This window comes from Aegilops tauschii, chromosome 1 (genome assembly GCF_002575655.3).
Source record: "Aegilops tauschii subsp. strangulata cultivar AL8/78 chromosome 1, Aet v6.0, whole genome shotgun sequence".
In the NCBI taxonomy this organism is placed as follows: Eukaryota; Viridiplantae; Streptophyta; class Magnoliopsida; order Poales; family Poaceae; genus Aegilops; species Aegilops tauschii.
This window is the reverse complement of record NC_053035.3, coordinates 316410135-316435833: the sequence shown is the minus strand read 5'-3', so window position 1 is coordinate 316435833 and position 25699 is coordinate 316410135. Positions and strand designations below refer to the sequence as shown.

The 25699-nt window shown below is 45.1% G+C and overlaps 3 protein-coding genes across 3 annotated transcripts; all 3 read left to right on the top strand.

The window, feature by feature from the left end:
* Positions 1–721: 721 nt before the first annotated feature.
* Positions 722–8026, top strand: LOC109787364 (putative casein kinase II subunit beta-4). Its single transcript, XM_020345926.4, has 5 exons — positions 722–1110; positions 5679–5897; positions 6786–6895; positions 6978–7143; positions 7687–8026. Exons 1-5 carry the CDS (start codon positions 912–914, stop codon positions 7818–7820), a joined length of 828 nt encoding a protein of 275 aa, XP_020201515.1. The 5' UTR covers positions 722–911; the 3' UTR covers positions 7821–8026.
* A 4459-nt stretch (positions 8027–12485) lies between these two features.
* Positions 12486–16710, top strand: LOC109787365 (uncharacterized). The gene is made up of 3 exons (XM_020345927.4): positions 12486–13667; positions 15564–15822; positions 15931–16710. The coding sequence occupies exons 1-3, from the start codon at positions 12706–12708 to the stop codon at positions 16102–16104; spliced, it is 1395 nt and encodes a 464-aa protein (XP_020201516.1). The 5' UTR covers positions 12486–12705; the 3' UTR covers positions 16105–16710.
* Positions 16711–20077: 3367 nt separating this feature from the next.
* Positions 20078–21557, top strand: LOC141030527 (uncharacterized). The gene is made up of 2 exons (XM_073506170.1): positions 20078–20577; positions 21518–21557. The coding sequence occupies exons 1-2, from the start codon at positions 20078–20080 to the stop codon at positions 21555–21557; spliced, it is 540 nt and encodes a 179-aa protein (XP_073362271.1).
* Positions 21558–25699: the final 4142 nt, after the last annotated feature.

Here is a 25699-nt window from a genome sequence, read left to right as displayed (position 1 = left end):
GTTACTAGCTTCTTGTTGACAAATTGCATCAGTCTCAACGACCACCACAAGAAATGTATTCTTATGGAACTATTTTTCTGCGGATTGCACTCAGCTAATCAAACTTTGTTTTATTTTGCAAAAAAGGTTCAATCAAATGGAATCATCACAATCTGTCACAATGACAAACACAAGACAATGCACACTTGTCTGTACTGAGTGTCGTAACGTCTACATTGTGCTCGGAAGAAAACTCACCAATTTGACTATCTATATTTTCCTAGATATTATAGATGAAATTGGGGACTTGTCCTCCTTTCACCTGGGAAAATGTATTTTCCGAGATATTTCTACTGAACGCTTGAGAATCACATGTGCTGATTTGTCTCTATACTTCATAATTAAAAAGAGATTATATAAGAAATCCGTGGTCAAAGTTGTGTGTTGACGAGTTCTTTTTTAAGCATCGTGTATTGACGAGCTGATTTGTCTAAATACTTCATATTCAAAAAAATTGTTAGTCTTTTTTTGTTTGAACCGACGGTATTGTTTGGAAGCAGCTTTTTTTTAGGAGGGGAAGCACCTTTTTTTTTAGTGGATGGTGGGAAGCAGTTGGGCTTTTGGCTTTTGAGGGAGCTTCTCTTTATTTAATTTTCAGGGCCCAACAGTGGAGTAAAAATATCTTGCATGGCTGGCGTGTCATCTTTGCAGGAAACCCCCGGGCGCCTGCCGTAATTACAACAGCCGCCCGCCCACGCTCTCCCTCCCCCTCCCCCGCGCCTCGTCACCGTTCCGATCTCTCTCTCCTCTCCATCTCGTTCCTCCCCCACCTGCGCAGCCAAGAAGTTCAAACCCTAGTCCAGCCTGCGAGCGCCGACACGTCGCGCCGTGCGGCTTCCCGCGAGCAGGGGCTCCGGCCGACCGCGGGGGGGATGAGCGGCGCAGCCTACAGGGACCGGGGATTCGGCGGCGCCGCGGAGATGGACCGGAAGCGCATCAAGGAGGCGCTCGAGAAGCACACGGAGAGGCCGTCCCCGTCCACCTCCAGGGGGGCGTCCAGGGAGAAGGAGCTGCTCGCCGCCGGCAAGATAACCACTCAGATCGGCAAGGTCCCCAAGGTCTCCGACGTCGGTGAGGATCCAGCCGTTCGCTCGGCCTCTGTTTCTTGTTTTTTGTTGTGCTCCGCATTGCCTGCTTTTGCCAGTACGACGCGGCTCCTGTTGTTCTAGCGGTAGAGGAAATCACATGGTGCACTGTCATTGCATGCCTGTGGGAAGCGACTTGCGTCGTTCCCCGTGTTTGCAGTGAGACGCGGGGAAACTGGAAGTTCACTGCATTGCGTGGAGCTGAGGAATCGATTCCGTATTGCTCTGTTTACTTTATGTCTGACGTCCATGCTTCATGTGCCTATCATCAGTAAGTATCATGCTGCATGGGGGAAAGAAACAGAGGATAGTACGCGAAACAAAGTAGGGTTTCTGAAGATGGAATGGCAGAGATGGCTTGAAGACTGTCGAGGAATAAAGCCTTGATTTCGTTTCGCCTGGCTAGCATTTTTTGCTACTGGATTACGTGATTTTCTGGTAGAGAATTTTTGATTCTTTTCTGGTATTGGTTTGCTACAAGTTATCTCAGTCATCTTTTCGTGGCTGATTGTCTGTTAGGCCAGTAGGGCTCTCAAGCTTCAGTCTTTTATCTTTTAGACTATGGAATGGTATTTAAGGCAAATGCAACATTTGCTGCAGGATGATTTTGGGTATAGAAGCTCGATGTGATTCACTCGTTTATGATGCTTTCCTTCGGCAGGAAAGATGCTCCATGGGGAGTAAAGTATTTTCCTAGTGTAATGCTGTAGATTGACCAGGGATTTCCACTAATGATTTTTTGGGCCAAACCACTTTGTTTGCTTCTTTCTCCAACCAGGACACACGTTTAACCAAACATACCAACATTTATTGCCGAACCTATTTAAGTACTCTCTCCGTTCCAAAATAAGTGTCATGGTTTTAGTTCAAATTTGGATTTGTTTGAACTTTGAACTAAAACCATGACACTCCAAATTTGAACTAAAACCATGACACTTATTTTGGGACAGAGGGAGTATTAACTGAGCATACTTCAGCCAATTTAACCGCTTGTTTTGTAAGATTGCAAATCAGTTAGTTTCAATAATGATTTTTGGCCAATCACATTATTTACTTGTTTCTCCATCCTGGACACATGTTTAACCAAAATTACCAAGTGTTGTCGCTGAACCTAATTAATAAGTGGGGAAACATTAACAAAGGTTGACTAATTCTAACTTCATGGGAAAAAATTGGACAATTGGGATATGCACTGGATCGAACCCGGGATCACTTGCTTTAGGAAGGGCACCTGAGGCTCTTGGCCAGTAGGAGACATTGGAGCTCTTTGCGGTTTTTTTATTTTTGCTAACACTCTTATATGTAGCCACATGAGTTGAAACATGCACACATGGAAAGAGGTTAGAATCGGTATCTACAAGGAGATTGGTTGGTTCGAGTCAGCTTCTCGGGTTTTAGTTTGCTTACTTCTTTATGTAGCCATGGGTGGAATCATACACATATCGAAAGAGGGTAGTATCAAGACAAAAGATGCACATCAAAATACCATCTAAAAATGATATTTATTTGCTCTAGAAGAAGTTACGGTAGCAGCAGATCGAACCCAAGATCATGTGCTGCATGATCAGTATCTTACCCATTCCACTAACACTAGTAATTGCGCCACAACACCCGGATCGCTGTAGTAACTGCCTATATGGCGATCGCTGCCGAAAAAGTCGCTCTAGCAGAGTTGCCATTCCAGCCTCGGCCTGCATAATTTTTAGAGGCCGCTCCAAATCGAGCCCGTGAGCCTCTATATTTGGAGGCTGGGGCGCTGATATGGGGTGGCCTCCAAACGCAACCGCCCGTGCGGGAGGTGAGTTTCAGCCTATTTCTCCCCCACGCTCGGCCCTGCTAATGGCGCAACTGCTTTTCCATCGGTAAGTGCGCCACTCTTCCATAATCTTCCCCCCGTGCTCGGCCCTTCGCCGACACCACTCCTCACATATCTTCCCCGTAGCCGCCACACTCACCCCCCATTGGCCATGTCAGGGTGGCCGAGCCCGCCTCGCGGACCTTTCCCAGCGAGACCAAAGAGGACCGCACTGGGAGGAAGTTATGGGAGAGGGTGGGGCACTACTCCGAGTCTGTCGAGTTGGATGCTCTCCATAAGGCTGAATCAGCCATCGGCTCAGAGCGCCTCCCTGCTGCCAACCGCTACCTTGCCCGCATGATGATGGCGGCCACGGCTGGAAGGGACGCCGCGCTCATGGAGGGCGACACAAGGACACACAAGCGTTCATCAACCGCCTGACCATGGAAGTGGAAGCAGCTGAAGCATCGAGGTCACTTTCAAACGAAGGAAGAGGCCGAACTAGTTGAAATTGTCGTAGAAATCCTTGTTGAAATCGTTTAGATATCTTTGTTGAAATCCGAGTAAAAATCCTTGTTGAAATCAAGTTCGAAACTTCTTCCATTGTTGTTTGATGAGATGGGGAAGAAAGAGGTCTTGTTAGCCCAATGACAAACCGATTGTGCCCAAAGATACCTCTCCGATACACGGAGTGACAAATCCTAATCTCGATCTATGCCAACTCAACAAACACCATCGGAGACACTTTTATGGCGATTATGTGTTTGCGCAAAGGCTCGCCAGCCTCCAAAACATTATGGAGTGTGCTCCATATGCAATATGATGACTCTACTTGGTGACTCTGCTAGAGTTGCTCTTACCTTTTCTGTTTGAACTGGCCAGTTCTGTTTAATCATGTGTTATTTGACGATTGAACACATTAGCCTTGCCCCAGACACCCTTAGGGTTATCTAACACTATGAATTCAAATTTATGTGGAGTAACTCAATAAGAAATATTTTTTCTCTTTGCTTTATCGCTATAGTGATGTTCTTTGTGTTTTTTAATCTGTAGAATATCATGTGTTTTTACTTTTGTGAGCCACATGGATTTTTTTTGTAGTGTTCGGCAGGACGTTGCTTTACTGGAATAGTTGTGATTACTAGCACACAATGCTCGTGCGTTGCTATGAAACTATAAAATGTGAGGAGTTAGGTCACTGGCTTAGAAAGTTGTTAAAATACATTGGTGTCCTGCGGCCTTTGCGTGCGGTTCACGGTTAAAAAGAGAGAAAATACAACGAAAGATCATGCAACATGAATTGGAGAATCTTAAGTGGTCACAGTAATTCCTTTGCAAGACATAATAACATTCGAATAGGCATTAGTAAGTTGTCTGCACAAGATCATGGATCGGGTAGGAAGACAAGGTCTATCGTTGCTTTGGAATCACAGTTTGTTCATCTCTAGTTCTGTGATACAGAACTGGAAGAACTTGGTTGGGACGAGATCATGGATTACGAGTCGAACGACTAGCCTAGACTAGTCGCTCGACTAGTCTACGAGTCGCACTCCAGCTGTCGACTCCTTTTCTCGTGTAGACTACAAATACGAGTCGAGCCGTAGGACTAATCGACGACTAGTCTGACTAGTCGTGCATCTTGAGTCGTTCGACTCAAAAAAAAATCCAGGCTTGCTGCAGAGAGAGCTGCCTCAGCTGGGACGAGGCGCCGCCAGCACCCATTGGCCTGCCACTGCCGCCACCACCCACCGCTGGGACGGCGGATGGCGCAGCCAAGTGCGGCAGCCGGCCGGAGCTCGTGCTCAGGCGGCGGCCATGGCCGTGACCCGTAGGCGCGCGCGGCCTTGAGACGAGAGAGGAGGAAGAGAGAGAGAGGGGAGAGGAAAGGAGGAGGCATGGCGGTGGTCGGCGGGCTCGCCGGCGGGAGCGGCTGAGGCCGGCGGAAGGCGGCAGGAGGCGCGGGTCGCGTGCGCGCGTGCTCTGTGCGTGATGGCGCTGGCGGCGGCGATTGGGTAGATCGAGAGCTAGGGTTCCAGTGGTTGGGGGACTAAGTAGGCTGGCCACTTGGGCCAAATGGGCCAGCTGGTGGGTGGGGGGCGTGCTGCACGGTGCTGAGCTGGGCTGGGCCTGACAAGTGTTGACTAGCACTGCTGGTTTTATTATGTATATACTGTAATGTGCTGTACAGTTTACTACATACTACTACGTACTACTACTAGGTATTAGTAGTTGAGTACTACAGTACTATGTCGACTAGTCTCGCACTAGTCTAAGACTAGTCCGATTAGTCTATGAGTCTCAACCTCGGAACGACTCGTCGACTCGTAATCCTTGGACGAGATGGGACGAGAAACGGAAAATAAGAGCATAAGTTTGAGTCACATTTCTACATTTGTTATTTGTGTCTTCTACTACCTCTGTAACTTAATATAAGACGCTTTTTGACACTGACAGTGTAAAAAAAAGTCTTATATTTAGTTACGGAGGGAGTATATGTGTTGGTCTCACCTGAAATTAGTAGTGTACTTGTTTGTATTTGTTATAGGTCTCACATGTTAGTAAAAGTACATTTGTTTATTTTTGTCTCTTGAAGGTTGTTAGTCCATACATGTGGATAGCGGTGCATTTGTTTATTGATGAAGGTTGTTGGTTCCACGTGTGAACTCACCACCAACTCCAATCTTTATAAGTAGGAAAAGATAAATAAAATCATTTTTTACTATCTAGATTCCTCTAACCTTCTTATTTTGGCACTGCAGAGGAATTTGAAACTGATAGTGAAGATTCTGATGTTAGTGGTTCTGAAGGAGAGGACACATCTTGGATTTCATGGTTCTGTAGCTTGCGAGGCAACGAATTCTTCTGTGAGATTGATGATGATTATATACAGGATGATTTCAATCTCTGTGGCCTAAGCAGTCAGGTGCCATATTATGATTATGCACTTGATCTCATCCTAGACATCGAGTCTTCTAATGGTGAGATTGTTTCTTCTTAAGAAGCTACTTTTTTTACTGTAAATACTCCCTCCGTCCCAAAATTCTTGTCTTAGATTTGTCTAAATACGGATGTATCAAGTCATGTTTTAGTATTAGATACATCCGTATCTAGACTAATCTAAGACAAGAATTTTGGGACGGAGGGAGTACTAAATACACCAGTAACAGTGTAATACAATTGACATGTTATTTCTGTTTGGATTTTTTCCCCACTTTTCAACCTTGAACTCTAAAAGCGCTTGAAATGCAACCTTGAACTATTGAAACTGTCCACTTAAAGCTCAAGCGGTTTCACAGGCGGTGGTTTTGACTGATGTGGAAGCTACGCAGATGCAACCTCAATGTCACGTCGCTGCATGCCATCAAATTCTATTTTTTTATCAGTTTGTACAATTCTGGCATATCTTTTTGTGAAAGTTTTTAATCCGGATGGTATAGCTTGTTTTAGAGTTGCTTGTGTTTTTAGTGTTTGTTCATGGTGGTGACATGCCAATGGATGACACGCGGCATCCATGTTACCAATTTTTTCTTTCTGAAACCGTCCAAGGGTGAAAGTGGGCTATTTCAGTAATTTGCGGCAGCGATTCAAACGGTTTTAGAGTTCAGGTTGAAAACTGAACTTTCTCCAAGTTTAGGGTTAAAAATTGGACTTTTTTCCTTTCTGAATCTTATCATCTATTATTTGTATTTTCAGATCACCTACTTATTTTTTTTTTGGTAACATCTTTGTTTATGTCCATCAATTTCATTTCATAAAGAATCAAAATTCCAGCAACCTGTGTATATTCATCCTGCACTCTGGTATCCACAGAAGGTACTGTTCAGGTTTACTATTGAATTCATCTAAGCGGGGCCATTTTTGTACAGGTGATGTATTCACTGAGGAGCAAAATGAATTAATCGAGTCATCTGCAGAGATGCTGTATGGTTTAATTCATGCACGGTACATCTTAACCAGCAAGGGTCTAGCTGCAATGGTAATGCATGTTTTAATCCTATGCATCAAGATACAATTCTTTCGTACCAGAGTACTGAATTACTACATTTCATTTGTTGCAGTTAGAAAAGTTCAAGAACTATGATTTTGGCAGATGCCCTCGAGTATACTGCTGTGGTCAACCCTGTCTTCCAGCAGGGCAATCAGACATTCCTAGGTCAAGCACAGTGAAGGTGTTTTGTCCAAAATGTGAAGATTTACACTATCCAAGGTCCAAGTACCAAGGCAGTATCCTTTGGATTTTTCACTCTGCCCAAATTATTAGTACTCCCTCCGATCCGAATTAATTGACGCAGACTCGTCAATTAACTCTGATCGGAGGGAGTATAATATACTAACATATCCATCCATCGTAAGAGCATTAACTTGTGTGGCCCATGAAACAAGGTCTTCACAAATTATGATTTCTTATGTAACTTCTGATGCTGTTTCGTCTGTCCACTTGTGGTAAGATTCTTGTGTGTCCCATCCCATGCGGTTTCTTATCAAATTGTCATCTCCACATATCTGCCCAAATTATGATTTCTTATGTAACTTCTGATGAGTGAAATGCCGTTATGGTTTGTCCATCACAACAGTACAGTGATATAACCGTATAGAAAAAGGTTTAGGTAGTAATTTGTGGTCCACACTAAACATGATTCAACTTTACTCCATCCTGCATTTTGGACCTTTTGGTAGTTTGTGTTACATATTCATACATGTGTTTGGTGGTTACGGTTATACTAGAACCAAATATTGTACCGCTGTTGCATCCTTGACTCAGCCAAGACATTGATGGAGCATACTTTGGTACGACATTCCCTCATCTCTTCTTGATGACATACCCACACCTGAAGCCACAGAAGCCATCACAGCAATACGTCCCAAGGGTTTTTGGCTTCAAACTTCACAAGCAGTCATGACGAACTTTTACCAGCGGGCGCTATTTGTTTTTACCTAGTGTTAGAGATGGAACACCTTGGCCTGAAAATGTTGTGGCCTCTTGATTCGAGTACTCGCGAGCTCGAATCTTGCTGTAAACTGCTGAGCAACTGTATCTGTTTTCTTGTATGACTCTTGTGTAATCTAGGTTTCCTCACTTGATCAATCTATGCACATTTGCATGTTAGCAGGGTGTTTTTCTGTGTCCGAATCGGATACATCTAGATCACCCTAGCAAGTTAGTTTCCTATGTTATTGTGCTATTATTCCCTAGAGTTTTCTGTTCTCCTGCCTTCTCGTCTAGTAAGGCTTTGTTCGGAATCCCTCCTCACCGTTCCGACTCCGTGGAGTCGTGGAGCTCAGTTTTAGCAGCTCCGTGAAAATGAGCTAGCACCTGGTCCGCTCCGGAGCGGAGAGGAGCCGAACGCGGCCTAAGACACTTCAATCTTCATCGCGTATTTGTGTTTGACATTGCCTCCCAGGTTTTGTTTTATGGTATGCGCAAGAGTTTTCCTGTGAGTGAGTATATTGCTGGAGCTTAATGATAGAAAAGTATACACAAATTGTAAAGTAATTTCCTCGTAGTATTTTTAATGTGCAGAGAACAATGTACTCCCTCCAGTCAGCGACAAGTAATATGGATAAGAGGGAGTAGTCTTTCCCTGCAAATAGAAAGAAAGAAAAATGGTACTGTAGGAGATTTAGTTCTTTCCCCTGCAAATAGAAAGAAAGAAAATGATACTGTAGGAGAGTTTACGTGTTATTATAACATATATTAAAAAAATAGGTCAGAGCCGTGCCTGATGTTGGATCAAGATGGTGATGAGCCAACATGTTGGCCCATTTTCTCCATGATTAGTTGAAGCAAAGTAGCAAACACACGGTATCATTGTCATACTAAAACCCAGGACCAATTGTCTATTCTGATTCATGATACTTGGATGCCTTACATTAAATAATCCTGTGGCACACGTAGGATGCTATCCATCATGCCATGGATGTGGATAAGCATGGCGATGTAGCCTGCTCATCAACATCACAGCACCACGACGAACACGTCCTTTTTTGACCCGGTGACGCCTCAATTCTCAACAAATTATCATTCTCATAATATTATTATCAACTCACATGTTCATCCTGAATCATCGAATGGAATATTCCTAAGAGATGACTCTGTCCTCAACTCAACTCACGAGTGTGCCGATTCGCAAAATAAGTTTGTCTGGGTCAATATAAGCTCGTACACACACACGCACAAAAAATAATCTTGGACCCTAATAAGTGCCACATGCGTGGCACAGAAACATGTCAACTTCGAACGTTTTTTTGGCAAATTTAGTGACGCAGAGGATGGCAAGTTTAGTTGTCAAGCACGGCAACTTCCTTTTTAGACGACAAGTTTCAGTTTTTTTATGGGTTTGTTTTTTCTTTTCGGATGATAACTTTTGTTGTAAAAAACGCCAGGACGGGATTGCTTCGTGCGACATGTATGATACTTATCATTTGGAAAAATCTTTACCGATTCACCCAACTTAGCTTAAGCTCAGCCAGTGCATACACCACACAACTAAACTTAGAAACGATCTTCTCTTGAGCTTGCAGCTCCAACCACTGGTGCAGCCATGTACTGTGGCACTAAACTTAGGAACGACGACCTCGTTGTGAGCTCGTCGCAGCACTTGGACCACCACAGCCGCGTGGTACTGCGCACTGCTAAACTTGGAAACAACACTCAATAGCTTTGCCCGGGCCACCGCGAGTGTGTGGCACTGTCGCCGCTAAACTTAGGAAGCTCGTAACTTCAGCCACCAAAACCATGTGTACCCCGCCCCTAAACTTAGAAGTGGTGCTCGTAGCTTCACTCGTCGCATGCCGCTCACTTGTAACTTGAAGCACCGTGGCCACGTGTGCTGCGTCGCTAAACTTAGAAACTATCTTGTCGTGAGCTCCTAACTTCAGCCAGCTCAACCATGTACTAGAGCACACCACGAGGACCACGGTCAGACGCAGAGGTAGGATGATAGATACTACTCCCTCTATAAACTAATATAAGAACGTTTAGATCATTAAGTTTATGAAGGAAGTACAAAGCACTTCCACAAAGCCTACATGTCTTTTCGAAAAATCAAACTATGCAAACTTTGATCGAGCTTATAAAGAGATAAAAAATAATCTACAAATAGAACACCAGATGCATATGGTTAGATGTATCGTGAGATATATTTTCATATCGTGTATCTTTTTTATATTGTAGATATCGATATTTTCTCTATAAACCTAGTCAAAGTTTGCTAAGTCTGATTTTTAGAAAAAATCTATACATACTACTAGTACACCGTAGGACCGAGGGAGTAATAAACTGGTCGACCAAAATGGCCGAGGGCTCACTTTTGCAGGGAAAAATTGTAATTGTGGCCTGCTGAAGGCAACCCCATCCATTCCCCTTGTTTTCCTTGTACACACACATGACAAGCCAGATCCAGGCAGGGCGAAGGCACACGGAAATGGGAGCCCTCCAACGTGCTGCCCCTTTGCGCCTGCCACTTTACATCCTTGGGTTCCATGTGCAGGCAGACAAACCTGCAATTTTCGAACCTAACAAGCACTACTATACGAGAGAGTGAGAGAGAGTTGCCACAACGAGTAAAAGTGTTGAGTTTGCTAGCTACTCCTTCCGTCCCGTCCCATAATATAAGAGCGTTTTGACACTAGTAGTGTTAAAAACGCTTTTATATTATGAGACGGAGGAAGTAAATGCATGCATCCCATCCCATGCTAAGTCGATGTGATGTGGTAGGCTGGTAGCCCGTGTGTCGCAAGTGTTTCTTAGTTTTTTTTCGTTGGTGAGAAAAGTGGACCAGTATTATTTAGCTTCTTTGTCTTCTATGCAATTCATGCATAAGAAACTTCACACCTACGACGTGTGCATTCTCCTCATGTTTTTTAAATACGTTACTTTCAATGTACTAGTACTGTTCGGCTTCATTTTGTATTCTCAATCATTTCAATTCGATTGGGTTTCTGAGCAAAGGACAAACGCTGCATGCATCAGCAAAAAGGAATCCTGACAAGACTATCAGTGCCTAACAAGTATTACAAGACAGTTCTGTCCTAAAAAATATACTCCCTCCATGTAAGACCTTTTTTTTGACACTATACTAGTTTCAAAAGGCGTCTTACATTATGAAACGGAGGGAGTACTAGATAATTTCCCGTGCATTGCAATGGAAAAATAAACATCATGTTAGGTTAGCCCGTGAATTACCCGCCCATATTAATTTGATTGGTAAAATATATAATTTTATTTAGTACTAGTAAACAATTGTTTAATAAGCATTTATTGGCTTTTCAAGAAAAACAAAATTTTATTTGGTGAAACAAGATGTGGAGCAGTTGAGTTGAAAAAAGATACAAACAAAGAGAGGGTGGGCATATGCCAGATTGGACGAAGGATGAGCGAAGAAACATATGTCTTTTCAAGTAGAAGAGTGAAACACGAAGACAAAACTAAACAAAATTAAAAAAGAGAGCCATTTCGCAACTCATCTTATTGGGCAACATCGAATAACCCGAACCGATTAGCGACTACCAAGGAAATATAACCAAAAGAGCTAAAGCTGAAACCAAATTTGGATTTAGAGAATTTAAAATTGCCTTGCAAAAGCTATTAAACAAGCAAGCATTACTATTGACGGTTTCCGTTTGAACAAATTATAATTCATATTGAATGTTGTTTACTTAAGCACTTCAAGAGTATCTTTTCCTTTCCACCAAAAAAAATAACACTTTGGCAAATTGTTTAAAGCACATGAATTTTAGAAGGAAGAGAAACACACACACACATGCAGACGTGGTCTAAGGGCCCGTTTGAACAACAAAACTTCAAATACAATATTGCAATTTCATCCCATGTTGGAATACATAACTGAAATTATGTTTAATTACTCAAAGAACAAATATAGCAATCTTCCACGATGCTATTCTCGATAGACTTTTTCTTTGAAATACCGTACGGAGAACATCACCACAAACTGCAAAGCCTATAAAAAAAAGAACACAAACATAGAAAGATAAATAAGGAAAACAATAGTAGAGATTCCTTTGAACCGAATCAAGGGGACCATTCCTCGAAAAAATAAAATAAAAATCCAAAGAGACCAAACTGTTTATTTCGGGTTAGAATCTGTTTTAATTCACTCGATGTTAGGGCCTATTCGATTTGCATGATTTATAAAGCGCAGGAATAAAAGAAACATGAGAATGGAGTTGCATGTCATCTTCGACAGTACATGATTAATATGGGTGCTTGATTGTGCGCAAGAAAACGTATAATTAATCATATGAGGTTAGAGCTGATGAAAATCTCTGTACAATAAGTAGTACAAATGAATTCTAAGGTAAATTTTATACGAATTTGTAATCCTACGAATTGAACAAACGACGGGGGAAAAAAAATCTAAGTATTAAAATCGTCCAAAGTCCGTTTAGGATTCCTTTGAATCAAAGACACCCTCACGGTTAAAAAATTCATGAACCATAGATGCCTTAATTATCACACTGAAGTTGTTTGCATTAATTACACTAATCACCCGTTGCACGGGGAAGAATGAAGGAAGGAAGGAAGGAAGGAGGAGGAGAAAACCAGCGAGAAGACAGGGAGCAAGAGGGAAAAGACCCGAAAAAACTGGTGCTGAAAAGCGAGGAGAAAAGCGTAGAGAAGGCGGCAGCCCCCCTTCCCCTCCCATCGTCCCCGCCCCGCCCATGTCGACACCTCCTCCTCCGGCCACCACCACCTCCCCGCCCTCCTCCCCCAATTCCAATCCCAATCCCAAATCCGATCCCAATCCCAGTCCCAGCCCCAACTAGATGCACCACCACCACCTCCCCGTCGCCGCCGCCGCCGCGCCGGACGCGGCCGCGGGGCCGGAGCCGCCGCCATCCGATCCCAACCACCCGCCTCCCCCCCACCCCTCCTCCCTCCGCATCCACATCCCGGCCAGCCCGCACCATGCGCTCCCCTCCACCCCGCACAAGCGCCCCGTCTCCATGAACTCCTCCTCCTCGGCCACCCCCACCAGGCCCTCGCCCTTCACCCCGCCGCGCCGCCGCAAGCTCGCCGCCTCCTCCGCCCCGCTCGCCCCGGCGGCCGCTGCCGCGGCCGCGGCCGCCGCGAGGCACCTGCTGCGCTGCCTCCACCTCCGCCTCCGGATCCTGCTGCTCCTCTCCCTCCCGACCCTCTACTTCCTCTCCCCGTCGCCCGCCATCCTCCCGCGCTCCCTCCTCGCCGACTTCCTCTCCGCCGCGGCCTTCTCCTGCGCGCTGCTCCTGCTCCTCTGCCTCTCCCTTCCCCGCCTCCCGTTCCCGCTCCCCTTCCACCTCCCGCTCCGCCGGCCTCGCCGATCCCCGATCCTCTGGTCCATCGGCTCCTCTCCCTCCGCCTCCGCGTCCGCCCCCACCACCGGCCATTTCGTCCAGGTGTACAGCAACGGCGATGTCTACGAGGGCCAGTTCAACCGTGGGCGCTGCACCGGCAGTGGCGTCTACTACTACTACATGAGCGGCAGGTACGAGGGGGACTGGATCGACGGCAAGTACGACGGCTACGGGGTCGAGACCTGGGCCAGGGGGAGCCGCTACAGAGGCCAGTACCGGCAGGGGCTCAGGCACGGCCACGGCGTGTACAGGTTCTACACCGGTGATGTCTACTCCGGGGAATGGTCCAACGGGCAGAGCCATGGATACGGTGTGCACACCTGCGAGGATGGCAGCCGGTACATCGGGGAGTTCAAGAGAGGTGTCAAACACGGGCTAGGCCACTACCATTTCAGGTTTGAATTGCATTTGTATTTGTGCATAGTTGTGAAATCGAGTTAAACTGTGCAGCTACTTACATGCTAGCCATGATCCTTTTTTATGTTGACATAGCCGATGCATAATATAGTGTGTTAATGTTGAAGATCTGGCCAAACGTGAGATTGTGTTAGCTATGACATATGATGAATAAGGAAATTGTAGAGCTTGCGTGGATATTTCCCGTCTTCCATGTTTTGCCTCATTGATTGCTAAACATTTTCACAGTTACTGTGGAGTTTGTGTATCCGACCTAAGCAAGACTCATGTGTAATTGGCCATATCGTGGTATAACCTAGGGATTGTAGTGAAGTTGATAACTGCACAAGTATTTTATATATCAAGTAAACTGTAGAAGTTCTTTTCACCCAAGTAGATGATACATTAGTTGCCAGTAGCATTGTTCTTTTGTTGCTTTCTGTTGAGTAAGATGCTTCTTTCAATCAAAGTAAAGGACTTTCGTCAGGTTGTTGTTTTCTAGGGAGAGATGATATGGCTCGCTTGGCTGATTCCCTTCACCATAGATCTGATGTAGAATTCTCTTTTTCTGTTTGTAGTGGAATCTGGAAAAAGTGTAATTATCACCAGGGTAGTGCCCCAACCAACAACTCCCCTTGTTACTCTGTCTCGCCGAACAAGAATACAAGCTACTCTTTACGCTACCTTGCCCCATACCATTAGCCATTAGGTAGGAGAGCTATTGGTCAGACATAGCTTACAATCAACCGGAGAGCTCTAAAAGAACTGCAGATAATGAGAATTGAGATGTAGTTATTTGGTAGAATAGAGTGACACTGCTATCACCTCATAAGCTACTCCCACCGTCCCATAATGTAATTGGGACAGAGTAGTTTTTTGGATGAATCTAATATCTGCCAAATCTGGAGGCAGACCTGTACGAGTATATTAGATGCATATATCATGTGTATAGTTTCTTCTATATGGGTAATATTACTGGTTATGGTTGTGGTCTTTATGAGGAATGAGTTTGGGTAGACAACTAGTTTAGTAATATCCCAAGGTTTTGAACCTCGTTCTAGCAATGACCTGCCGTTCAGTTGTGTGCAGCGCGAAATCTATTTATCTGAATTCTTTAAATCTTGTTTGAAACTTTTCTTTGTGTAAATTCTTGCTACTTAAGCTGTTATCGTTTATATCAACTTATTTATGTGGCTGCAGTTAGTTAAAAGTTCATGGTACACAATTGGATGGTTACTATAATCCAATTTCTTAGTTTTAAGATTTCATAGTCAGATTTGACCACACCACCAAGTTAATTTGCTACAAGTTTTGTTCACACTGGTAGTTCATTTCTTATATGCATGGAGATTTCGTAAATACATTAATTCACTGTAGTATTATATATTTGTCTCATCAGTTATGGGTTATATTGGTTGTCCCTGAAGGGATTGGTAGTGGGCTATACGAGTCATCAATGATTGCGCATGGTCTCCATGTATTTTGTGGTCCTATTTTGTTGTCATCTGTACTTGATACATCTGAAAAGACCATATCAATAACTATTCTCTTTCCAGTTCTGTTTACCAGATAACTAGCTTGATAATATGTCCAATTTCTTCAAACTTCATGAGATAGCATGTAAAGTTTTATGTGATGTTTGCTAATTATACCGTGCTGCATATTTCCAGTACAACCATCTTCTGCTTGAATCGCAATTGATCTTAAGCTTCCATTTTCCTTTTTTCTTCCATGTTTGTTCTTTTGAGTTCACTTTTAACTTGAGCCTGTTAAGATTGCAATATGGTATCATGATTCCTTTGTGCTAGTATAGCCGTGTTTGGCAGTAATAAATGATGCAGTATAAAATTGGTATTAATTGAGCTTTGAACTAACTCTTTTGTTACTGCTGTTAGGAATGGTGACACGTATGCTGGGGAGTACTTCGCTGATAGAATGCACGGTTTCGGAGTCTACAGCTTTGCCAATGGGCATAGATACGAGGGTGCATGGCATGAGGGCAGAAGGCAGGGCTTAGGCATGTATACATTCAGGAATGGAGAGACACAAGCAGGCCACTGGCAAAATGGAGTTCTTGACACCTTAAGCACCCAAAATATTGTCCCAGGGTCAGCAATTGCCGTGAACCATTCCAAGGTCCTCAATGCAGTGCAGGTAATGTGCCAGCAAACCATCGGTAGTTACCAGAAAGAGTCTTTACTCCCATGATGTTTAATACTCTACAATTGTGGTCACTGATTTCTGATTATGTCACATCCCCAGGAGGCAAGAAGAGCTACAGAGAAGGCCTACGATGTTCCAAGAGTAGATGATAAGGTTAACAGGGCGGTTGCCGCAGCTAATAAAGCAGCCAATGCAGCTAGAGTGGCTGCTGTGAAGGCTGCACAAAAACGCATTCCAAATAATAACGATGATCTACCGTTGTCAATAGTGTGAGGATTTAGCCAACATAAGGTTGGCACGAAGCTGCTCCGCGATGCCATCACAATACAAATCGTCTGGCAGAAGCTTTGATTTCCTCGATAGGGGTGTTGTTGCTCTGCCACCGGTCCATGACGACACCTGAGCGACGCCCATTGCATCAGAGCTTCGGAAGCAGAGTTTTCTGCCATCCCTCCAATACATCTTTGCGGTGTCTTTTGCGATGCAGCAGAACTTCTGCGCCGAGAGCTTTCCGTTGTCGAAGGCAATGGATTGTGGTCAGGTAGCTTTCCCTCTGCTTTTCTTCAGTGTAATATCCATCCTACGTTAGAGATGCGATGATGATGTACACCCTCGGTTGTCAGAGACAAATTTCTCCCCTGCTTTAAGCATGTATAGAAGTATAGAACCCTACGTTTTTCGCGGTGCCGGCTGTTGAGGTTGGAGTTGCCAGATGCCGCCCCGCTGTTGTCTGTATCTCTGTAGCAGAAACGCATAAAGATATCATGCACGACCATGATTCATCAGCGCCTCCTGTTGTTTTGGTTGTTGATGTGTCACTGTAAAATGTAGTGTCATAAGTACTTCCTCCGTCCTAAAATAAGTGTCGTTGTGATTTTAGTTGAGGAGTACTGATCCCCACCGTTTCATACTAGTAGTATATTCCACTTGAACATGACTCAGCCAGTCCATAGAGAGATTGCAGAGCAAATTCAAGGGGGAGGGGAGAGCTAGCAGTTACACCCTGTTACGATGTGTATTAACAGAAGTCATTCTAAAACAGTATGAATTGAGTTTTGGTTCGTCCCTCTTGGTGACGGTTAGGGTTCCTTGGTGATTCCAGGGCGGTCTCGGCGATGGTTGTCATCCTCGATCTCTGCTCGCCAAGTCCTTCATGAAGTCATGCCCTCTCTCATCCACATCCCATCAGACTAGCCACAATGGGTAGTATTGGACGAGGATTTAGAGCTCTCGGGTGCTTCACACCCCTATAAGTACAATACCAAAAAAAAAAAATGCTGAGAAATTTGAAAAATAACTGGGATTTTGGGATATCAAACATGTGTTTCCGATGTACTCCCATCTCAAATTTGGTGGAAAAATACCAGAAAACGTATTCGCGGCAAAAAAGACAAAAATTTCCTATGTATAGCAAAACATTGTTTGGGTGCATTTTTTCCCGGGCAGTAATTCCTTCGCCATGGATACGTTTTTTGGTATTTTTTCATGAGATTTCACACGGAAGTAGATTGGGAAACCAGGTTTGACATCCCAAAATTTTGGATTTTTTGAGAATATTTTACGAATATTTTTCGTATAGAGGTGCGGAGCACCCGAGAGCTCCTGTGTATTTTCCCATGCCCATGTTACTACTCTATGTTACTACCTCTATAGTGGGGAGTAACATATGTGTAGTAACATGCAACACTTCATTTATTAGGCTATAGACTCCTCTTGCCTTGATATGTGTGATGTTACTCATACTACTAGTAACTAGCTATGTTACCACGCGTCTCTTTTTCTTTATTTATTGCTTGCCGCATCATCTATTTTATCTAGATATGTGTGATGTTACTACCTATGTTACTTCACCCTGCACTTCTGTGCTGGCAGTGATCCCTATGCCTATGGTTGTGTTGCCCTCATTGGAGTCTTATTCCGAGCCAAAAACCTTTCATGTTTCTAGGGGATGTGATCGTACACCACTTTCACCCTAGCGCGAGGCAGTGCTTAGTTATTTAGGGGTGTTACAGAAAAGGTGTCATGGTTTCTGGAGAAGCTGCGGTTCTTAGAGAACTCGGTAGGTAGGTTTTGGTGTCCGCTGCGGGGCACGGAGTGCAAAACCATGGGGACGGATATCTTCCTTGTAACTTTCACGTTGTAGTCTTTAAAAAAAATACTTTCATGTAGCAGTCGGGGAAGAGAAAGGCCATGGACCCCTAAAAAGGAAAAGAAACGCCATGGAGGAGGCCCCTTGGATGTTAGGGGTGATGCACTCGTGCCGGAGGATTATGACCCAAGGAAGATTGTTGATGAATATGAATTTCCTTCCTACCAATTGGGGCGCTGGGTATCTTTTTCTTAACACAGTACAAATGTAGACGCTCATACATATGCACATATACTCATTCCTATGAACACATGTATGCACATGCTACCCATATAAGTATCTTCGAGAGACTGAGTCGACACATCAACATCGCTAGAAAGCCTGAATCATAAAGAATATAGGATTTTAATCTTGATGGGCCGGTTCCACCATAAAGAATCAAACCATCTGAACTAGGATTAGTTCGCTGCCGTCGGGTTATCTAACGTGCCGCTGGGAATGCTGAATGAAAAATGGATGAAAAATAATGGGTGATCAGATGGGGTAGTTTATGTTGCAACAGGGAAACAGGTGATTGACCTCGTAGTACAACCCAGGCCAAACAGGATATATCGCGACACTCGAACCGGGTGAACGAAATCAGAAGTGTGTTGTCCCAAGGAAGGAACATTAACTTAGCTAAAATTAGTAGGCATGTGAATGCAGCTAGTCATATCCTTGCATGCATGGGTCGTTTGCAACAGCGAACTGCTAGTTTGCTTCGGAACTCTCCTATGAAGTTAGCTAGCATAGTTGCCGATGAATGTAGGTTGATTTATGAAAAGTTACTTTCCCGCAAAAAAAGATGATTATGAAAGCGCAGATGGTGGTGGATATAGCTACAGGACATAGGATTTTGAGGGTGAAAATACGTTTGAATATTATAGAGCATCTTCAGCCGCCCCCCTGAGTGCCCCCCAGGAGTCTTTTATTTCGCCAGCGATGTAAAAAGGGCAAAAAACGGCACAGTCGTGCCCCCAAGCCCTCCCAAGACCTTAAAATGGCGCCGGCGAACCCAAGCCAAAACCAGCATGCTGGGGGGCTGTTGGGGTGGCGATGGAAGCAACAGCCAATCCTACTCCCCCATGCGTCCTTTTTCTTGGCCCATCCAATCACTTTTTGCCCGTCGATTGTCCTGGGGGCACCAACCGCTGGAAAAACGGAGATGCCCTTAAGGAGCCGCTCTGGAGGGGCATAATGGTGCATGAAGAGGAGAGTCTTGACAGAAATGAAGGGAAAGGGACTGGGTCTGCCCAACAACAAAAAGAGAAGGAAGATGGGACGGAATTGGTGTCTGTTTCCGTATGATTTTTTACCTGAGTTCTGCCATACCTGTGGCATCATGGGTCATGCTACTATGCTGAAGAGAGGTAAGGGCATGTACAATGGTGGCATATGGATGCAGATGCTCATGACAAAAAGTAGGTTGAGACATCTATATTGATTTTCCTTCACAATGCAAACTGCTACTAGTGAGCCTTATCAAAGAATAGAAAGTAGACTCTCACTACACATCAACTTTCAAATTTATGCACCGGACCACACTTTTTCTTCTCAAGCACCCGCCTCCTGTAAAGGATCTCGCTTCCACATCCGAATCTACTTTTCTTGACATCCGCTCCTACATGGCATGTGAGGCATCACCCTAGGGCTATGCATTGGCCATGCACTAAGAGCATCTCCACTCACGCCCCCAACAGGCCCCCAGGGCGAGTTTTTTTGCGCTGGCGCCGGAAAAACCCGTTGGCTCAACCCATTTTTTGGCCCGGGAATCCCAGGCCGAAGCCAGCGCACTGGGGGGCGCTTAGGGGCTCCGGCGGAAGGGAAAACTGCGCCTGGGCCACCACTGTCAGACGAAAATGCATCTTGCATCTCCAGATTCGCCCCCCCCCCCCGCGCGCACGCCCTCCCGCCTTGCCGATCCCGGCGCCGCCCACCCACCCACCCACCGCCGCTAGATAGGCCATTCCCCCGCCGGAGAAAGAGAGGGTTCCGCCGCGGCAGCCTCCACCCCGTTCTCGGGCGAGCTTTCTGGCGCCCCGGCCACGTGGGGCTGGAACACTGGCGACTGCGCACCTACCACGCCCGCTAGGTGTTCGGCAATTTATCTGCTCGGCGATGGACTCGGACGACGAGGAGGCGCTCGTGGCGCTGCTGGAGGAGGAAGCTGATGCCAACACCCAGAACGAAGAGCATCTCATGGTCCTCGCTGCCCTGGCCAGCCTGCTTGTGAGCAATGCAAAGCCGCAGCGAGGTGGCTCGGCGCCGGGCTGGCTGAAGGCAAAGCAGAGGCATCGGCTGGAAGGCTATTGCCTGCTCTACTCCGACTACTTCGCCGAGGCTCCACTGCACGGCAATAAAGTATTACAACGCTGTTATCGGATGAGCCAAAAGCTCTTCCTCAGGATTGTGAATTCCATCTGTGAGTTCGACAACCACTTCAAGTGCAAGAAGAATTGCACGGGCACACTTGGATTCACCTCACTCCACAAGTGCACGACAGCTATGAGGATGCTTGCATACGGAGCTCCCGGTGATTCACTGGAAGACTATGGACGCATGGCCGAGTCCACGACCATTGACTGTTTCTACAAGTTCTACAGGGCAGTGGTGGCAGTGTTTGGACCGCAATACTTGTGATCACCCAATGCTGAAGACACTGCTCGGATCCTAGCACGGAATGCAGCAAGAGGATTTCCTGGGATGCTTGGAAGCATTGACTGCATGCATTGGAAATGGAAAAACTATCCATTTGCTTGGCAGGGGATGTACAAAGGCGCCAAAGGCGGTTGCGGTGTGGTACTTGAGGCAGTGGCTGAAGGAAATATGCCCTAGAGGCAATAACAAAGTAGTTGTTTATATTTCCTTATATCATGATAAATGTTTATTATTCATGCTAGAATTGTATTAACCGGAAACTTAGTACATGTGTGAATACATAGACAAAACAGAGTGTCCCTAGTATGCCTCTACTTGACTAGCTCATTAATCAAAGATGGTTAAGTTTCCTGACCATAGACATGTGTTGTCATTTGATGAACGGGATCACATCATTAGAGAATGATGTGATGGATAAGACCCATCCGTTAGCTTAGCATTATGATCATTTAGTTTTATTGCTATTGCTTTCTTCATGACTTATACATATTCCTCTGACTATGAGATTATGCAACTCCCAAATACCGAAGGAACACCTTGTGTGCTATCAAATGTCACAACGTAACTGGGTGATTATAAAGATGCTCTATAGGTGTCTCCTAAGGTGTTTGTTGTGTTGGCATAGATCAAACTTAGGATTTGTCACTCCGTGTATCGAAGAGGTATCTCTGGGCCCTCTCGGTAATGCACATCACTATAAGCCTTGCAAGCAATGTGACTAATGAGTTAGTTGTGGGATGATGCATTACAGAACGAGTAAAGAGACTTGCTGGTAACGAGATTGAACTAGGTATGATGATACCGATGATCGAATCTCAGGCAAGTAACATACCGATGACAAAGGGAATGACGTATGTTGTTATGCGGTTTGACCGATAAAGATCTTCATAGAATATGTAGGAACCAATATGAGCATCCAGACTACACTATTGGTAATTGACTGGAGATGTGTCTCGGTCATGTCTACATAGTTCTCGAACCCGTAGGGTCCGCACGCTTAACATTCGATGACGATATGTATTATGAGTTGTGTGTTTTGGTGACCGAAGTTTGTTCAGAGTCCCGGATGAGATCACGGACATGACGAGGAGTCTCGAAATGGTGGAGAGGTAAAGATTGATATATTTGAAGGTTATATACGGACACCGGAATGGTTCCGAAGAGGTTCAGGGATTTTTTCGGAGTACCGGGAGGTTACCGGAACCCCCCGGGAAAGTTAATGGGCCTAATGGGCCATGGGAGAGAAGAGGGGATAGCCACAAGGGGGAGGCCCCCCCCAAGGGGAGTCCGAATAGGAAGGGGAGGGGGCGCGACTCCGCTTTCCCTCTTTCTCTCCTCTCCTTCCCCCTTTCCCCCTCTGTTGGAAGGAAGGGGGGGGGGGGGGGCGAATAGGACTTAGCCCTAGTCGGTTCCCCCCCTATGGCGCGTCCCTTGGCCGGGCTCCTCCCTCTCCTCCTTTATATACAGGGGCGGGGGGCACCCCAAAGACACATCAATTGTTCTCTTAGCCGTGTGCGGTGCCCTCCTCCACAGTTTACTCCTCCGGTCATAGCGTCGTAGTGCTTAGGCGAAGCCGTGTGTAGATCACATCACCATCACCGTCACCATGTTGTCGTGCTGACGGAACTCTCCCTCGACCCCCTGCTGGATCAAGAGTTCGAGGGACGTCATCGAGCTGAACGTGTGCTGAACTTGGAGGTGCCGTACGTTCGGTACTTGGATCGGTTGGATCGTGAAAGACGTTCGACTACATCAACCGCGTTAACCTAACGCTTCCGCTTTCGATCTACGAGGGTACATGGACACACTCTCCCCCTCTTGTTGCTATGCATCTCCTAGATAGATCTTGCGTGAGGGTAGGAATTTTTTTGAAATTGCATGCTACGTTCCCCAACAGTGGCATCCAAGCCAGGTCTATGCGTAGATGATATGCACGAGTAGAACACAAAGAGTTGTGGGCGATAATAGTCATACTGCTTACCACCAACGTCTTACTTTGATTCGGCGATATTGTTGGATGAAGCGGCCCGGACCAACATTACATGACCACGTTCGTGAGACCAGTTCTACCGACGTGCTTTGCACACAGGTAGCTGGCGGGTGTCTGTTTCTCCAACTTTAGTTGAATCGAGTTTGACTACAGCCGGTCCTTGTTGAAGGTTAAAACAACACACTTGACAAAAAATCATTATGGTTTGATGCGTAGGTAAGAACAGTTCTTGCTAGAAGCCCGTAGCAGCCACGTAAAACTTGCAACAACAAAGTAGAGGACGTCTAACTTGTTTTTGCAGGGCATGTTGTGATGTGATATGGTCAAGGCATGATGTGATATACGTTATTGCATGAGATGATCATGTTTTGTAAAAGTTATCGGCAACTGGCAGGAGCCTTATGGTTGTCGCTTTGTTGTATGAAATGCAATCGCCATGTAATTGCTTTACTTTATCACTATGCGATAGCAATAGTTGTAGAAGCAATAGTTGGCGAGACGACCACGACGCTACGATGGAGATCAAGGTGTCAAGCCGGTGACGATGGAGATCATGACGGTGCTTTGGAGATGGAGATCAAAGGCACAATATGATGATGGCCATATCATGTCACATATTTTGATTACATGTGATGTTTATGTTTTATGCATCTTATTTTGCTTAGTACAGCGGTAGCATTATAAGATGATCCCTCACTAAATTTCAAGGTATAAGTGTTCTCCCTGAGTATGCACCGTTGCTACAGTTCGTCGTGCCGAGACACCATGTGATGATCGGGTGTGATAAGCTCTACGTTACATACAACGGGTGCAAGCCAGTTTTGCACATGCAGAATACTCGGGTTAAACTTGACGAGCCTAGCATATGCAGATATGGCCTCGGAACACTGAGACCGAAAGGTCGAACGTGAATCATGTAGTAGATATGATCAACATAGAGATGTTCACCATTGAAAGCTACTCCATCTCACGTGATGATCGGACATGGTTTAGTTGATATGGATCACGTGATCATTTAGATGGCTAGAGGGATGTCTATCTAAGTGGGAGTTCTTAAGTAATATGATTAATTGAACTTTAATTTATCATGAACTTAGTCCTGATAGTTTTTGCATATCTATGTTGTTGTAGATCAATGGCCCATGCTACCATTCCCTTGAATTTTAATGCGTTCCTAGAGAAAGCTAAGTTGAAAGATGATGGTAGCAACTACATGGACTGGGTCCATAACTTGAGGATTATCCTCATTGCTGCACAGAAGAATTACGTCCTGGAAGCACTGCTAGGTGCAAGGCCTGCTGCAGGAGCAACTCCGGACGTTATGAACGTTTGGCAAGCTAAAGCTGATGACTACTCGATAGTTCAGTGTGCCATGCTTTACGGCTTAGAATTGGGACTTCAAAGACGTTTTGAACGTCATGGGGCATATGAGATGTTCCAGGAATTGAAGTTAATATTTCAAGCAAATGCCCGAGTTGAGAGATATGAAGTCTCCAACAAGTTCTATAGCTGCAAGATGGAGGAGAACAGTTCTGTCAGTGAACATATACTCAAAATGTCTGGGTACCATAACCACTTGACTCAGTTGGGAGTTAATCTTCCTGATGATAGTGTCATTGACAGAGTTCTTCGATCATTGCCACCAAGCTATAAAGGCTTCGTGATGAACTATAATATGCAAGGGATGGAAAAGACAATTCCCGAGCTCTTCGAGATGCTTAAAGCTGCGGAGGTAGAAATCAAGAAGGAGCATCAAGTGTTGATGGTTAACAAGACCACTAGTTTCAAGAAAAAGGGCAAATGGAAGAAGGGGAACTTCAAGAAGAATAGCAAGCAAGTTGCTACTCCCGGGAAGAAGCCCAAGTCTGGACCTAAGCCTGAAACTGAGTGCTTCTACTGCAAAGGGACTGGTCAGGAAGCGGAACTGCCCCAAGTATTTGGTGGATAAGAAGGATGGAAAAGTGAAGGTATATTTGATATACATGTTACTGATGTGTACCTTAGGGCTAGGCATTCGGTAGAAACTGAAAATTTGGTTTATACTGTTTGGTTTTTTTCAAACTTCGGTTAGCAAACCAAAAACCGAATAAGACAGTAAAAAACAACTAACCGATAATTCGGTTAACCGACCAGTTCGGTTCGGTTTTCAGTTTATACCGCCTGGTTACTGTGTTGCTGGAAAGTTATACTGAACGCTTCTTCTGCCTGCATCACGACCTCTTATATAGCTGTGCACCTTGGACCTTGAAGATTAGTTGAGCGATGTGGGGCTAAACAAGTGAAACTCCAGCCGCTGCACACTTCATCAGGCAACGGAAGTAGTAGTTGTTTCATTTGGGCCTTGCAATTAGTTGGACAGGCCCACGTATCACACCTAGAGTAGTTGGCTGGGCCAATCGTAAGCTATGTGGCTGGACACGTGCGCGGCGATGATGCCCTCAAAAAAATGTGTGCGGTCGTGAGGTGTGAGCGATTGGCGTGAGACGTGCTTTTCTAAAAAAAGAAAAAAACTGGCGAGACGTGAGGACGTGGGGAGACTCGTACTGGAATTCCGTCGACTTCTAGTTGGCATTTAGCGAGAAGTGCGGCCGTGTGGGAGCCTCATAGTGGATATCCGTGGACTTCGGTGTTTGCTTCGGTTATCGGTTAAACACCGAACCAGCCGATTTAAATTCGTTTATTAAACATAAAACCGAATTTAAATTTATCTGCAGCAAAAACCAAAAATTTGGTGTTTTCGATTTCGGCATCGGTTCGGTATTCGGTTGGTTGGTTTTTATGCCCACCCCTAGTGTACCTTACTAATGCTCGTAGTAGCGCCTGGGTATTTGATATTGGTTCTGTTGCTCATATTTGCAACTCTAAACAGGGGCTACGGATTAAAAGAAAATTGGCAAAGGACGAGGTGACGATGCGCGTGGGAAATGGTTCCAAAGTCGATGCGATCGCCGTCGGCACGCTACCTCTACATCTACCTTCAGGATTAGTTTTAGACCTAAATAATTGTTATTTGGTGCCAGCATTGAGCATGAACATTATATCTGGATCTTATTTGATGCGAGACTGATACGTCTCCAACGTATCTATAATTT